Below are 14,518 nucleotides of genomic sequence, written 5' to 3'. Positions count from 1 at the left end.
TCGCATGATGATTAGATGAGCACTTGATATGATGGTCCAGGCAAGCAGTCCATGAAGCAAAGTAACAACTGGCAACAAAGACGAATCATTTCTGATTCCACTAGCAAGCCCGATTTGAATGCTACAGGAACACAGTATATCAATCACCTTGCTTGGAATTGTTTAATGAGGTTTTCCTCGTGCCTAATCAACAGCGGAAATTGAAATTACAGATCTACCATTACAAACGTGGTCACCAAAGCCCGTGACTGCATAAGGACGCTATTTATGTAATCAATTGAACATAAACAGTCTTGTAAAAGTACTCTCACTCATGACGGATACATAATCAAATCACTATTGTTTTCATTTATGAACACGACTTGGCACACAAATATGCTCAACATATCAAATTTTCTTTGCCAAATGGGCAAAAGAATATTGAGAAGATAATCAGGGACAAAATGTCAACTGTATAGAAAAAAATTTACTTCTTAAAACTACCAAGTTGGTATTGTTGGCTGCTGAGGCTTGAGAAGAAATCTGAATCCAATGCCTGTGACTCTGAAGATGTAAACGCAGATCTACCAAGACCAGACCCTGTGCCCATGGCTCTTCCCATATAGAGAGAAGCTGGCGGTCCCTTGTCCTTTTCATCTTTTCCATCACTCAGATCACCAACGACACCAACATCCACTAGTGATACTTTCTTAGCTGCAAGTTGGTTCAAATGGCAAGACACTTAGAAACAGGCCTCCAAGTAAAGCTACATACAACACTAGATGTGCAGGGGCAAAACTAGAGAGAGAGAGGGGTGGGGGGTTGTGTGGGGTGCAAAAATAAATACTAAAAAGAAACTAAATGAAACCTTGATAATAATGCGGGGACAAAAATAAAAATATAAAATATTGAGAGATCATAATTACATAATATAAAAAATATGAATGAAATTTTACATAAAAGTGTATGGGTCAAAAAAAAAAAAATTAAAGGCCAAACAATAGTTTTTTTGAAAAACTACACTAAAATTTATAGGTAAAATTTTAATTTTAAAAATTTTTTTGGGAGGCAAACGATAATTTTTTAAAAAATATATTCAAATTTGTGTAAAAATTTAATTTTAAAAACTTTTGGGGCCTCTACCAAGTTCCGCCCCTGAGGATGTGCATATGTAAACACTATGAAGTGGTGTAAATGCTAATGGAGACAGATGGGCATGCATAGAGATTAGAGACAGCTGGACAAGAATATCAAGAATCAAAGTGTTGTATCTAGAAACCAATAAGAGAACAGTTTGCTAACAAGAGTAACTACTGGAAGGATGCTAGTGTATACACGCAAACACCGGTAAGTATCAAGTAGAACACATATCGAAGCATGCATGTGCATACAGACAGTCTTCCAGAATGATAGTGCTTTGTCCAGGAGCCTACACAAAATGAATTTCTAATGAATAGAAATATACTTACGAGCAGATATATTGAGATCAATCAGTCCACGGCTTAATGAATCTGACCATATTCCAGACTTGACCTGGAAAGTCTCCTTCTTTGGTGTAGGCTTGGAGTCTGAAGCATTCAAATTCAAATCATTAAGGCCGCCACCATTTATAGGATCTTTTGCAGGTTCAGTAGAAGCTGAATTGGACCTAGAAGAGAATGCACCAAAAAGATCAGATCCATCAAAATTGTTCAATGGAACTGCAGCAAATGGATCAACGATGTTATTGTTTGTTGAATCAGATTTTTGGTCCTTGGTTTCTGGTTGCACAACTGGATCAGCACTGGAAAATAAATCAACCGCTGGAGGAACTGCAGGAGGAATGACAGACTGGGAAGCAAACAGATCAACCTGAGTCTGCTCAAATGATCATAAAAAAAAAATATTAGTGAAGAATAATTTAGCACCTATTGAGGGACGGTCCAAATTTTAAACAAGTATGATCAGGAGCCTCTAGGATTTCAATTAATTTAATGAATTATAACAAATTTAATAATAATAATAATAATAATAATAATAATAATAAATCCTTTCAGGGAATGGTTGATCTGCCAGAAATCCAGAAAATATGGTTAACCCTCATTTCTTTTGCTTTTGTTCATTAATTCACTCATCCTCAAGATAAAATAAATGGGCATCTCTCTGTGTCACACTATGACACTAAAAACTCAATAAATGACAACTGGAAAACGAGGAGGCGGGATAGGCATCAACAAATTATCCCATTTTTTTCAAAGAATTTGGCTCAGTGGACAATAGAGTCTTTTCATCAGTGATTTTTTCATTTTTGATTTTTGAAATTGCATGCCATTTATATCATCCAACCAAAAACAGTTGACAGCTTTCTCAAATTGCAAATGGGCATAAGAGAGCTAGAATACCATATTTAATTTCATTTTCAGAAATTAGGATTACTGACCTGAGACTGAGTACTTGCTCCCTTTTCTACTTGGGGAGGTGCTGATACAAAAGTTGCATCAGCGAACAGATCAACCTCTGATGAATTGCCATTCATGGTTGATGTCTCTGTGGAAACAGATGTTGGTGCATCCATGAGGCCGCCAATCAGACTTTCTCCAAACAGATCAACTTGATTAGAAGTTTCAGCAGCTGTCTCTGTCAAATAGGATAAATCACAAATATAGTGAGAAATGTATCGGCAAGCATGACATATGTATGAACTGCATGACAATGAATAAGTACAATATAAATGAGACATCAACATTGTACGGCAACACACTGAGTTCTAAATTTTTATTAACTGTAAATTTCTTACAAGAGAGCGTGCAATGTACGTATACTATCACCTTGTTTGGAACAAAAAATCATGTTACAAAATTCAACTCAATTAATTTAAGAAAGAATTCACATGTTTGGAATAACTCTTAAAATGATAGAATTCAATTGAATTTTAGTGTTTGCAATAACTGAGAAGTGATTTGAATTTATGCAACTTCCTATGTAACCTCTATTAAGAATATTACAAAGTTGCTTTCGAGGGTTATTTTTTTTGCCTTTTCAATTATGGGCCCCACCAACACTAAACCTAATGAATTAAATTGTTGTAAACTCACTCCATTTTTTTTAGTGATTTCCTATCGTTGCAAAATGGTTCTTTTAAGAAATATTCTTTCCCTTAAAAGAGATTTTCTAACATGAAAACTGAGCAAATAGAATAAGATAGAATAGAATAGAATAGAATAGAATTCTTGCATAAGACATACAAACATATTGTAGAAATTATTAATTTGTTACCACCTTCCAAGGCTATGCGTTCAAAATCTCTGCTTAATTATATCAAGGAAAAAATTTTAAGTGTTCATCTATTTTGTCCGTTCTCTCTTCCTCCTAGTCAATGCTATAACAAATGTGATATCCTTGCTAAATGAGAAGGCTCAAAGGTGTTCTTTTTGTCTTCTCCTAGCCCCAGGATAGAGTTTTTTTTCTTTTTACAAAAATAAAAATAAAAATTATTGTCCAATGCCTCCAATTTGAGAGTTAGCAAAAATGGACTTTATCTGTTTACATTTGATATTTCAAGTTTGTGCATCTGCAACAGCTATACCAAGCAAGCATGGAAGTGTGTTGTCATCTCATGAAAAAAAGTTTATAAAGGATGCCATAAACAGGCTATGAATAGTGCATTAGCACGTAATAGTGCTGACTGCAGAAACAGATGATATACCCAACAAAATTAGCAAATATATGCATCAAACATTCTCTTTGAAATAAGAAATTACTCAGAAAACTTACTAGAGCTGGAAGTTCCCCTGGGATCAAAATCATCATCGAAGTCATCATCATAGGTATTTGAAGGGGCATTTGCATGTTGGGAAGGAACTGAATTGTTTTTGTGAGGATCATTTAACTTAGATGACGACTTTGATGCATTGACTGACACATTATTCTGATCCCTGATGGAAGGAAAGGGAAAAGAAAACACAAAATAGCAATGTATCATAAATTTCGGAGCCAAGATCCCTTTGAATGTGCATGGAAGAGATTATGGCAGCAGTACAGGTTGCTTTTTTTAACAAAATGATGCTAAGAAACAACACAAAATAACAAAAATAAAATGTCAAAGAATCATTCGTACAACAAATGACTAATTCACTGAAAGCCATTAAGAAGTATAATGGATTATGACACAAGAAATATATAACCCGATAATATCCAAATTACTGAGAATTGTATCAAGCTCAATTAATAGTTTTACAAATATTGAGATTTATCTACCTACCTCTCATAAATATATCAACATGCATTTTTGTGCAGGTGTCAACACAGATAGAAACACACGCATCTTCAAATCAAACAGAAGGGTAATGGAAAGCCAAACCTGCCACTGCGTGTAGAACCCTTCTTCCACGTGTTCCCTGGATCATCAGTCACACCCCCTTGACGTGACTTTCCATAGGTATCCTTTTCAGTCTTTTCTTCTCCATAATGATCCTTGTCTCTATAACTGTCCCTAAAACTATCACTGTCTCTTGTACCACTTAGGCCTCCATATCGATTACTACTCTGGAAGCCACTACTACTGTATGAGGCTGAACCTGATTTATAAGTTATTCCTGTAGATGAAAGACCAAAGTACCTAAAAATAACAGCATGCAACAGTTTAGCCCAATATGCTCCAGTCAAACACTTATCAGTTCTTGAAGAATAAACCTACTTCTCACGGTTTGCAGCAGCTTTATTTCTGGTTTCTTGTATTTTTTCCTTATCATTCAAGAGAGCCACAATATTTTCTGCCTTCTTCCTCACATTAAGTCCCACATCCTTTCCACTTGGCTCAACGTATTCAAAACTTGTAAGTGACTTTGCCAACAAAAAATAAATAGGGGAAAATGGAATGTCAGAGAAAATTCACATTCACTCTGAATGCTGTGAAAATGAGCATAGGCAACCGTAGCTGAGTATAAGACAGTATTACTCACTGATATCTGGAATGTATGTTCTATTATGTCATCAACAGCACGCTCAGAACCATGAGCCACCAAATACTCTATAACAGATAACGCCTGAGAGCAAAGTTTCACATATTTTGAATAGAGGCATGAAAAATTGCAACAACAACAAGGCAACACAGTTTGGAAGTACATATGAAATGAAACATCTACTTGTCAGATCATAATTTCTGAACAAGAAAATCTAAAAATACGAAAAGATTTACCTTGTAGACAAGACGCCAGTCCTTGCCTGTTTCACCTAATCTTGTCCACAGAACATTCATAACCATCTGACATTCGGTGCTAAAAGAAATTGCAGCAAAATAGACATCCACAAAAAATATAAAGCTATCTTTCTTTCACAAAAACATTAGCATAAAAAAGATTCCAGATATGAAACAAAAATGGGTGGGGGGAACGCAAGTCAAAGCTTACAATTTCTTAGTGGCCTGTGCAATTTCTGCCAATGCAGTGCCATGAGGACCCCAAGGCGCATCATCAGTTGCATCCAACACCTAAAAAATAAGCAAATAAAAAAAAAACAAATAAATTAACTAGAGTAATACAAATTCTATGATCCAACAGCTGAAAGTATGCCAAATGTGTAACTGATTGGTAATATGAGTTCATAGAGCACGCTAATATTGTAATCTGGGTCATAAAATAAGGTAAGTAAGATAAAATTAGCTTAATTCTTCGAACTGGTTCTGTGTAGATCTACCAACCTTTCTATTGAAACAGAGCATATAATCAGCAATAAATAAAAGAAAAGCAAGAGGGATCTACAGCAAATGAATCGTATTACCTTCTGCTCGATCTCGGGAACCTTCAGGACCTTGAGATTAACCTCTCTCTTTCTGGATTAAAAAAACAAAAACTCAAAAAATGCAAAGCGAAGAGCAATCGTGAGGAAATAATGCAATCGAGAGAATTGGAAACTCACATTTCGCGGACTGTCTGGTCGAATACCTTCATGAAATCCATGATTGGATCTGCGGAATCAAAATTTGAAAACGAAATGAAATATTCGATCGAAATGAGCGGTAATATTATGCAGATCTGCAAGATTAGGGATTGATTAATGTAGGGTTTGTTGAAGAAGGAAGGGTAGTGGAGGTAGGAGAAGAGGAACCTTCGAGTGGAGATGTTAAAAAGCTAAGAATTACAGATCTTTGGGAGGTGTTCGTTGCAGGATGGAAAGGAAAGATACGTAATCATGAATTTTTTTTTTTTTTTAAGTTTTTATGTTTTACTATGAGGGCCCCGATAGCAACTAGACGGACGGAAAAAAAAATATTTTTATTTTATTTCTTGTAATTTTATAATGATTTATTGAAAAAAAAAATCTAAGATTTTTATGACTAAAATATGTAACTGTATATTATAATCAAATTATAATTAGTTGTCATAATTATATTAAAAATAATTAAATTAAATTTAAGAAAGTTATTTATAAATTATAATTTTAAAGTTTTATTTAATAAATAAAATAATTTATTAATTTAAATTTTATATTTAAATATTTTTTTATTTATTATATAAAATATATTTATAATAAAAAATATATTTTATATTAATTTTTCAATGAAATTTTATAAAAAATATTTTTATTGATTAAAATATATTTTAATATATTAAATTATTTTAAAAATTATATAACAATGAAGTAATTACAAAACAATTGCATTGTAAAATTTTTTCCAATGTCAATTATGCAAAATTTTTCCAGTTATTCATTTATTTTAAGTATTTTAATTTTTTTAAATTGATGAGTAATTAATATAATTTTAAAAAAATTAAATGTTATTTTTATTTACAAAATTATATATAATTTTGATGATTGATTGTATAGCATATTTTTAATGATTATTTTATTATTTAGTGATTACTTTGTATCATTGAAAATTAAAAAAAAAATTATAGTGTAATTAGTTTATTATTATATATTTTTTAACTTATTTATTATATTAAAATATATTTTAATCAATATAAATAATTTTTTAGTATAGAATTTCATTTAAAAATAAATATAAATTTATTTTATATTATAAATATATTTTATATAATAAATAAAATATTAAAATAAAAAGTTTAATCAATAGAATTTAACTTATTAGAGAAGCACAGCAACCCTTAGGAGAAGATCCCAACACCATCGCCAACCCTTGGATTATCACCCTCCGCTGTGACAGAAGAAATACCCAGAGCAGTTGCTATAACGCACAGATTATTTATTATTTTAATAATATAAATTTACATATATTTTTATATTTTTATAATTATCCTATAAAATTTTATTAATGATAAAATTTTTAATTAATTATAATTTTTTAAACATGAATAAATAAATAAGTTTATTAATATATTATTTTTAAATCTTAAACAAAAACTAACTATGATCTTTATGCTTTCTAGATATTAACTGTTTTCAAACTCTAAATATTTTATAAAAATATTTATTTTTGGAAGTATAATATATATTTATCCACACAAATAGGTAGGGATTTAACAAATAGTTTATCAAATATAAATATCAAAATTTTGAAAAAAAAAATAATTAAAAAAATAATTATATCAAGAACAATTAAATTACCAAAATCAGTAAGTGAAAAAAAGAGATTTTAATAAGTACTATATTTAATATGAGAAAAGAATTTATTTTCTAATATTAATAAATTTTATTTTTTTTTTGTATTTTTTTAATTTGAAATTTAATAAATAATAAATTATCCATATTTTTTTAATTAGTTTACATATATAATCAGAGTACAAAAGCAAAGTTAATATTTAACATCATTCTTTAATCTAATTTTTAAAATTTAAAAGGAAAAAATTAACTTAAGTAAATTTTAAATAATTATTATCTTTATATTCTTATCTGCATGTCAATTAATCAATATATCGTGGCAAGTGACATTTTTTATCAATTAGATGTATACAAATCAATAGAAATTAATAATAATTGACTGACAAATGACATATTTTTAAGTTAAATACTTAAACATGTAACATTTATTTGTAAGCTTATGTGTATGCTTCAGCTTTAATATATATATATATATATATACACTAGTACTTGACAAATTGTTGAAAATTTTTATAAACAACATTTAGAAATTTTGGATATTTTTAAAAGAAGGATTGGAATTAATTTAATATTGGTTTCACTTAGTCTTTATTTATTTGCTAAATTTAAATTTAATTTTATAATCATGTGACTGTATGTATAATATGTTGTGATATTTTAAAGTTAGTGGTACTAATCTGTTGTTAATTTTTTTTTTTTAATTATGAGTTTGATTGGTTGAATTTTAAAATACAAAATTTAATGGAATTTGAAGTGTGCTTAGTTTTTAAATAATAAAATTTAATTACAGAAATTCAATTTTAGGAATTGAATATAACTAAAATCAATTCCTAACAAATTTGATAGAATTTGAGATGAATTCTACAGAATTTGCATAAAAATAATTTTTTAGATTAGAATACCAATATAAAAGACTTTCCTTCCAATTGAACTCCATTAGCTAAAGAAGAAAATGAAAACCACATTCTAGCTTTTTATCTATTTATTATTAATATAATTTGAAGAACTATATAAGATGTTTTAATTGTTGTAAATTTATTAGGTATAGTTTTTTTTTTTAATTTTGTAGAAAATTATAATTTTTTAATTTTACTCTCAAATGTAGAAGAGAATGAGGACAAATGATTTTTAATTTTGAAATTATACCAAATATGAATGATATGGAATTCAATTAAATTATGCATTTTAAGTTGTGTCATATCAAATAGTAAAATTCATTTCAAATAACTTCAAAATTTGTGGTAGAATTTAACTTGTGTTTAAGGGTGGTACAAAGTTTCTTTCATTATTTATTTAATAAAATGCTTCTCTTTTATTAGCATTTTTTTCTTCTAACAATTCATTTTTTTCCCCCTTTTTTCTCTTAGAAGGATATCATTCCCTTCTATACAACTCAACTCAATTAAACTAAACTAAACTTTTATCTCAAAAATTTGGAGTCGGCTATATGGATTCACTTTCTCCACTCTAAACGATTTTGGATTAAATCCTCAGAAATGTTTAATGCTTATAAGTTATGTTGTACTACTCTCTTCCAAGTCAATTTAGGTCTACCCCTTTTTTTTCTATCCTTTAATCTAATGTATTCTACTTGTCTAACTAGAGCCTTCGTATGTCTACGCTTTACATGACCAAACTACCTCAATCTACCCCTTCTATATGTGCTTTAATTTGAAATCTTGAAGATTAATTTGAAATCTTGAAGAGGTTGAAAAGCATTGATTTTTTTCTATATAATAGAACTTTCATTAAGATGAAACAGAAAGCACATCTTGAGAAATCACAGCAAGAGCTTCTTCAATCCAAATATGTTCTGACACATCCCCATTAATCACACCCAAACTGGTCTCTAAACTAACCTGCTGTTGAAACTTAGATATATTTCACTAACAATCAGGTTTAGCTACTAAGTACAGAAAACACAACTCAAAAGCCAATTTCACTGCCCAAAGAATACACTTCAGCAATTTCAAGAGAGCAATGCCTAACAATAATATTAAGGATATGTTTGGAGTTACCTTGGAGTTGTTGTTGAGAAAAAAAAAATATTTTTAAATATATTAATTAGAGAGTATTAAAAAATATTTAAAATTAAATTTGATAACTTTTAATTATAAGCACACTAAAATAACAAAATAACTTTTTTTAAATTATTTTTTTAGCAGAATTTACCATGATACTTTTTCTTTGAAAAGCAGTTTTGAGCTCAAAATTTAATGCTAAACAAGTACTTAATTGCACAAGCAAGGAGCTCTCCATTTTCATTTCTAAAAATAGCTCCAAAGCCTATCTTCCCATCCCCAAACACACTTAAAATCTTTATTGATTAACGTTTTGCTTGTGCTCCTTTTGGATAGGTGTGTACTTGAAATGATTAATGAGAATTTAAATTTATATTTCAATTGAAATATTATAAAATTTCAACATGATATCATAGGGCCTTAGATTAGTTAAAATATCAAGTTTAGGAACAGTTTGGAATTTGCTTGTCAGGAATATGATAGATTATTTAAAGTAATAATAGTATTACTATTGTACTGGCAAACTGTTCAATGGACAAACATAACTACAGCATGAGCTGAGCTAGACTAGCATATGAATTTTTTTTGGTAGTCCCTTAAACTTTTTGGATTAGAAGTTGTAAACCATGTTCAGGTTCCACAAGCATTCTAAAAACAGGAGAATGCACGTAATTGGGAGATAAGGAGAATCTGAACTTTGAGACAATGGAGGAGATAATAATTTTCAGTTCCACCATGGCAAAGTTTCTGCCAACACAAAGACGAGTACCCAGTCCAAATGGGATATAAGCTTGGGGAAATTTGCAAGCTTTAGAGACCCCATCAGCGAACCTTTCAGGTCTGAACTTGTTGGCATCTGGTCCCCAAATGGTAGGATCCCTGTGCAAGGTTGAAATCAAAGTCCATGTGCACACTCCCTTTGGAATTGTAATGTTTCCAATTTGTACTTCTTCAAGTGCTTCCCTTAGTACAAACCCTGATGGTGGGAATAGCCTCATAGCCTCTTGAATCACCATAGTGACCTGTGAAGCAAATAAAATATAAATCAATCAGCTGGGAATCATATCTAGCTAGGAAGAGAATGAAAAAGAAAACCTATTAAATTCATGAATACCGTCTTCAAGTTTGATAGTGAATTTGCATGTACTGATCCACCGTTGCAAATTTGAGTGACCTCTGCTCGGATTTTAGATTGCCACTCTGGATGTAAAGCAAGGAGCATCAAACACCAAGTAGCAGAAATAGCAGTTGTGTCATGTCCTGCAAAGTATAAGCTCTTGCAATTATCAACTAAAAATTTCTTTGGTGAAAGCTTCCCTGCGATAGTATTATTGACAGCTTCTTCAAGTATTAGCTGCATTAAGTCCTTCTTAATTGAGCTTTGCTTTTGGCGTTCTTTAACTGTTTCCCAGATTAAAGACTCTATCTCTCTTTCCAACCTGCTGATCTCTTTATAATTCTTGCTAACAAAAAGAAAAGAAAATGATATAAATCCTGACTTCTTCATACTTTTCCAGTGAATAAGGGAGAGGTGCTTTGGCAGTTAAACTCACCGAAAACTTGTGAATCCAAATGGGGTGGCTTTCTGGGTAAGGGCCTTATGGAGAGTTCTAAGCTTGCAGAAAATCTCATTCCCTTTGAAATAAGAACTCCCAAAACAAGCTTTTGCAATGACATTAGCTGACAGGCCCTTCAAATCATCATCAACTGTAATTTCTGCTTGGAGACCACCTTGGATTTCAATCCGCTGCTCCCACTCTCTTAGCAATGGTTGGGTTGAGTCCACCATTAGCCCCACCATGCTCTGCTAGGTTTTTCATGGACCCAAAAGTAATATATTAACCTCATGTAAAATAGATGAGACCTATATGTTTGTGTGTTAAGTATATAATGAATCAGGTAGGGAAGAAGAAGAAGAATGCATTACCTTGACCTTGACCATGAAAAACTCTGGTGCTACAATTTTGCGTTGCAGAGCCCAAAAGTGACCATTAGACCTCATAATGCCATTGCCGAACATGGGTGCAAATCTCTTAGTCACATAATGAGGCTTGCCTAAGTCCAGAGTATTAAAATGGTTCATTTCCTTCACAAATTCAGGGTCTGTAACGTACAAATGTTGCTTAAACCCTGTTGAATATGTGTATATTGGACCTGCAATTTATGAATTTAACCCTATATATGAAAATATGATAAATATGGTGGTACTTAAGTGCATTAAATTCTTCGATTATTTTTTTATACAGTAGAGATATAGAAGGCTATAATTATTGGGTTTTTGCTGTAGAGTTAGGCGGGTTTGGGTTCTAAAATAATATGGGCTAATAATTATTGTCTAACTTAGTTTGATTTAGTGATTAAAGGCATATCACTTATTAGCTAAAAAAAATCACTATGAAAATTCTTACTTAGATTTGGTCTATTATGAACTCAAGATACAAACATATAAAACTCGTTCTATATATTTAATAAGTAGGTTATACCATATATTTTATATCTTAAATTCATAGTGAACTAACAAGAAAAATCCTAATTATTAATAGGCCAACTATGAGTAGCCAAAGTGTTCAAGAATTTTCCCTTTAATACTTAGTTGTGTTTGAGAAGAGTGAAAAATAGAGAAAAAAAAAAAAAAAAGAAGAAGATTTCCATTTTCTCTTGTTTGGAAGAGAGGATAAATTTGAGGGAAGGAAACTATAAGAAAATGCTCATATGATCCCACCATACCCTTTCTCCCCAAGTTGGGTGAAAGTAGGGTGAAAGTGATTAAAATGATTAATATATTTTTATAATTAATTATTTTATTGAGAAATGTAAGAATAGTATAATCATTTAATTTAAAAAAATTAATTCCTTTTTTTCTTCCCTTTTCTCCTCTCTTTTCAATAAAAAAAAAAAATCAATTTCACCGCCATCACTTTCTATCACCCGCTCTTTCTTCTTCCCTTTCTTTTTCCCTTACTTTTTTTTTCCCAAACACAACGGGAATAAATCATCAAATCATGTATCCCAATTAACTACACAGTTTATGTCTATTTTCTCAATATTTTTATTACACAATCTTGAACATAATATAGCTAATATAGTTGATTTGAAATTCTTACTCAAATCTATTTTATTATGACTAAATATATAAATATGTAAAATTTATATATTTAATAATAAATTTTAACTAATTATTAAATAAATCGAGAATATTAAAAAATAATATTTATTCTCTCACAGACAAGTGAGTTCTTCTTATAATATAGAAAATAAACCCCACATAATAATAAAAGATGATGCATGTGCATCGGGTGTACCTAATAATTTCTTATAAATTTTATCAAATATCGAATTTAGATAAAAAAATTTTATAATTAATGTTTTATTTCTAATCTTGTAAAAGAAAATAATTATAAAATTAAAAAAAAATTAGCGGGTTATGAATAGTTAACTTTTAATTTGTGGGTCTATTTAATATAACATAATTAATATTGACAAATTATATAAACATAAAACGCATTAATTGAGGTCATTATTACCGACTTATGAAATATATACACGTAGCAATCAAATATAAATAGTCATATATGCACGCGCGTTTCACTATTTCAATGAGAAAAGTTGGAGTTGCAATGAATTTGGTCAAAATTAAGTTGAAGAATAGAAAGATGTTTTCACATTGGATGAAAAGAAAGAAGAAAAGAAAGAGTTGAAAGTTACAATAGAAAACTTTCCATATATTGTATGAAAAGAATAAAAGATAAGAAAAAGAGAGATGAAAGCTACAACAGAAAGATTTTTCATATTGCATCAAAGGAAATAAAAAAAAAGAAATCAATGGGCAGTTGGATAAGTGGAAGTGGATTGTATTCAGGCTAACTACAAATTCTGAAGTCAAGGATTTTATCTAAATACCATAGGCTCAAACGTGAATTGATCCCATTAACATAAGTGGGTAAAGAGAATTCATGGTAATCTCATCAACAAGTGAATTTCAAAGCATGGGTTTGAAATTGGAAATCCAAGAAAAGCAAAAAGAGAAGATATTAACAAGCAGGTAATTATCTTACCGTATTCTTTTCTCCAATGATCGAAGTAGGGGAAAACAATGGAAGTGTAGTCCTGAGCTACAATCTGAGCATGAGTTGGGAAAACCTGTTTCCTTGCTTTCAACTGGAGTTGCTGCATCTCAGGGAGATTCCCATAAAGAAAAAAAGGAGAAGGGCCTTTAATACCTTGCATGTGGAGCTTTCTCTTGACTGTGTAAGACCTAAGCAAAACTGTTCTGTAGAGATGAAAGATGCAGAAAACTAGTCCAAGAAGAGCAAGAGAAGGCAATATTCTGAGGAGAAGAACAGAGAACTCCTCCATTTCTTTTGTTTTTGAAGGTTGGTTGTTCTAGTTCTACCGACTTGACTTTGGTTACAGTATATGTATGAGGCTAGTTTTTTCCCACTTAGAAATTTATATATGGAAAAGTTTTTTCAAAAAAAATTTGCACACCTGTAATTTCAGTGTATACACCTAGTCAATTATCATTTGTAATTTTTATTAAAATTATAATAAATTTTATATAATAATACACGTATTTAATTTTTAATTATTTATGTATTTATATATCTTAGATTATGTTTGTTTCCTATGAAATAACTGATATATTGAAAATGTTCTAAAGAGAAATTATTTTCTAAAAAAATATTTTTCATAAAAATATTTTATACTATTTAATTATAATATTAAACTAATAATTAATAAAAAAATATAAAAATATTTTTAGAACTCTTTTTTACAAATTTCAAACGAAAAGATCAATTATTCGAATTCTGATTATTTTATTTATTAATTAAATATTTTAATATAAAAAAATATAAAACTATTACCACTTATTTATAATTTTTAAAATTCTAGTAATAATAAGTGTTATATTTTTTAGTATTTTAAGTGCTGAAAAATTTTAAAAATATTGAAAAAAATTTGGTGCAGAACTGTATATC

At 30.0% G+C, this 14,518-nt stretch overlaps 2 protein-coding genes across 2 annotated transcripts; both read right to left on the bottom strand.

The window, feature by feature from the left end:
• Nucleotides 1–200: 200 nt before the first annotated feature.
• Nucleotides 201–6,147, bottom strand: LOC110670045 (clathrin interactor EPSIN 1). Its single transcript, XM_021831976.2, has 12 exons — nt 6,064–6,147; nt 5,875–5,923; nt 5,737–5,788; nt 5,367–5,446; nt 5,156–5,234; nt 4,920–5,003; nt 4,655–4,800; nt 4,319–4,576; nt 3,733–3,893; nt 2,399–2,595; nt 1,449–1,836; nt 201–693 (listed from the first exon to the last, which is right to left on the bottom strand). Exons 2-12 carry the CDS (start codon nt 5,913–5,915, stop codon nt 467–469), a joined length of 1,713 nt encoding a protein of 570 aa, XP_021687668.2. The 5' UTR covers nt 5,916–5,923; nt 6,064–6,147; the 3' UTR covers nt 201–466.
• A 3,843-nt stretch (nt 6,148–9,990) lies between these two features.
• LOC110670035 (cytochrome P450 714A1) lies at nt 9,991–13,963 on the bottom strand. The gene is made up of 5 exons (XM_021831963.2): nt 13,595–13,963; nt 11,467–11,693; nt 11,093–11,343; nt 10,654–11,002; nt 9,991–10,561 (listed from the first exon to the last, which is right to left on the bottom strand). The coding sequence occupies exons 1-5, from the start codon at nt 13,893–13,895 to the stop codon at nt 10,136–10,138; spliced, it is 1,554 nt and encodes a 517-aa protein (XP_021687655.2). The 5' UTR covers nt 13,896–13,963; the 3' UTR covers nt 9,991–10,135.
• Nucleotides 13,964–14,518: the final 555 nt, after the last annotated feature.

The sequence above is a fragment of the Hevea brasiliensis genome, chromosome 4 (assembly GCF_030052815.1).
Source record: "Hevea brasiliensis isolate MT/VB/25A 57/8 chromosome 4, ASM3005281v1, whole genome shotgun sequence".
Lineage (NCBI taxonomy): Eukaryota > Viridiplantae > Streptophyta > Magnoliopsida > Malpighiales > Euphorbiaceae > Hevea > Hevea brasiliensis.
Note: the sequence above shows the minus strand (reverse complement) of the source record. Positions and strands in the feature narration are given on the sequence as shown.

Coding starts and splice junctions, on each gene's coding strand:
- LOC110670035 (XM_021831963.2), bottom strand. CDS start 13,895: ATGGAGGAGTTCTCTGTTCTTCTCCTCAGAATATTGCCTTCTCTTGCT. Junction 11,003..11,092: donor TTTGGATTCACAAGTTTTCG/GTGAGTTTAACT, acceptor TCTTTTTGTTAG/CAAGAATTATAAAGAGATCA. Junction 10,562..10,653: donor CACTATCAAACTTGAAGACG/GTATTCATGAAT, acceptor TTTGCTTCACAG/GTCACTATGGTGATTCAAGA.
- LOC110670045 (XM_021831976.2), bottom strand. CDS start 5,915: ATGGATTTCATGAAGGTATTCGACCAGACAGTCCGCGAAAT. Junction 4,801..4,919: donor AACATACATTCCAGATATCA/GTGAGTAATACT, acceptor TTGTTGGCAAAG/TCACTTACAAGTTTTGAATA. Junction 4,577..4,654: donor GCTGCTGCAAACCGTGAGAA/GTAGGTTTATTC, acceptor TGTTATTTTTAG/GTACTTTGGTCTTTCATCTA.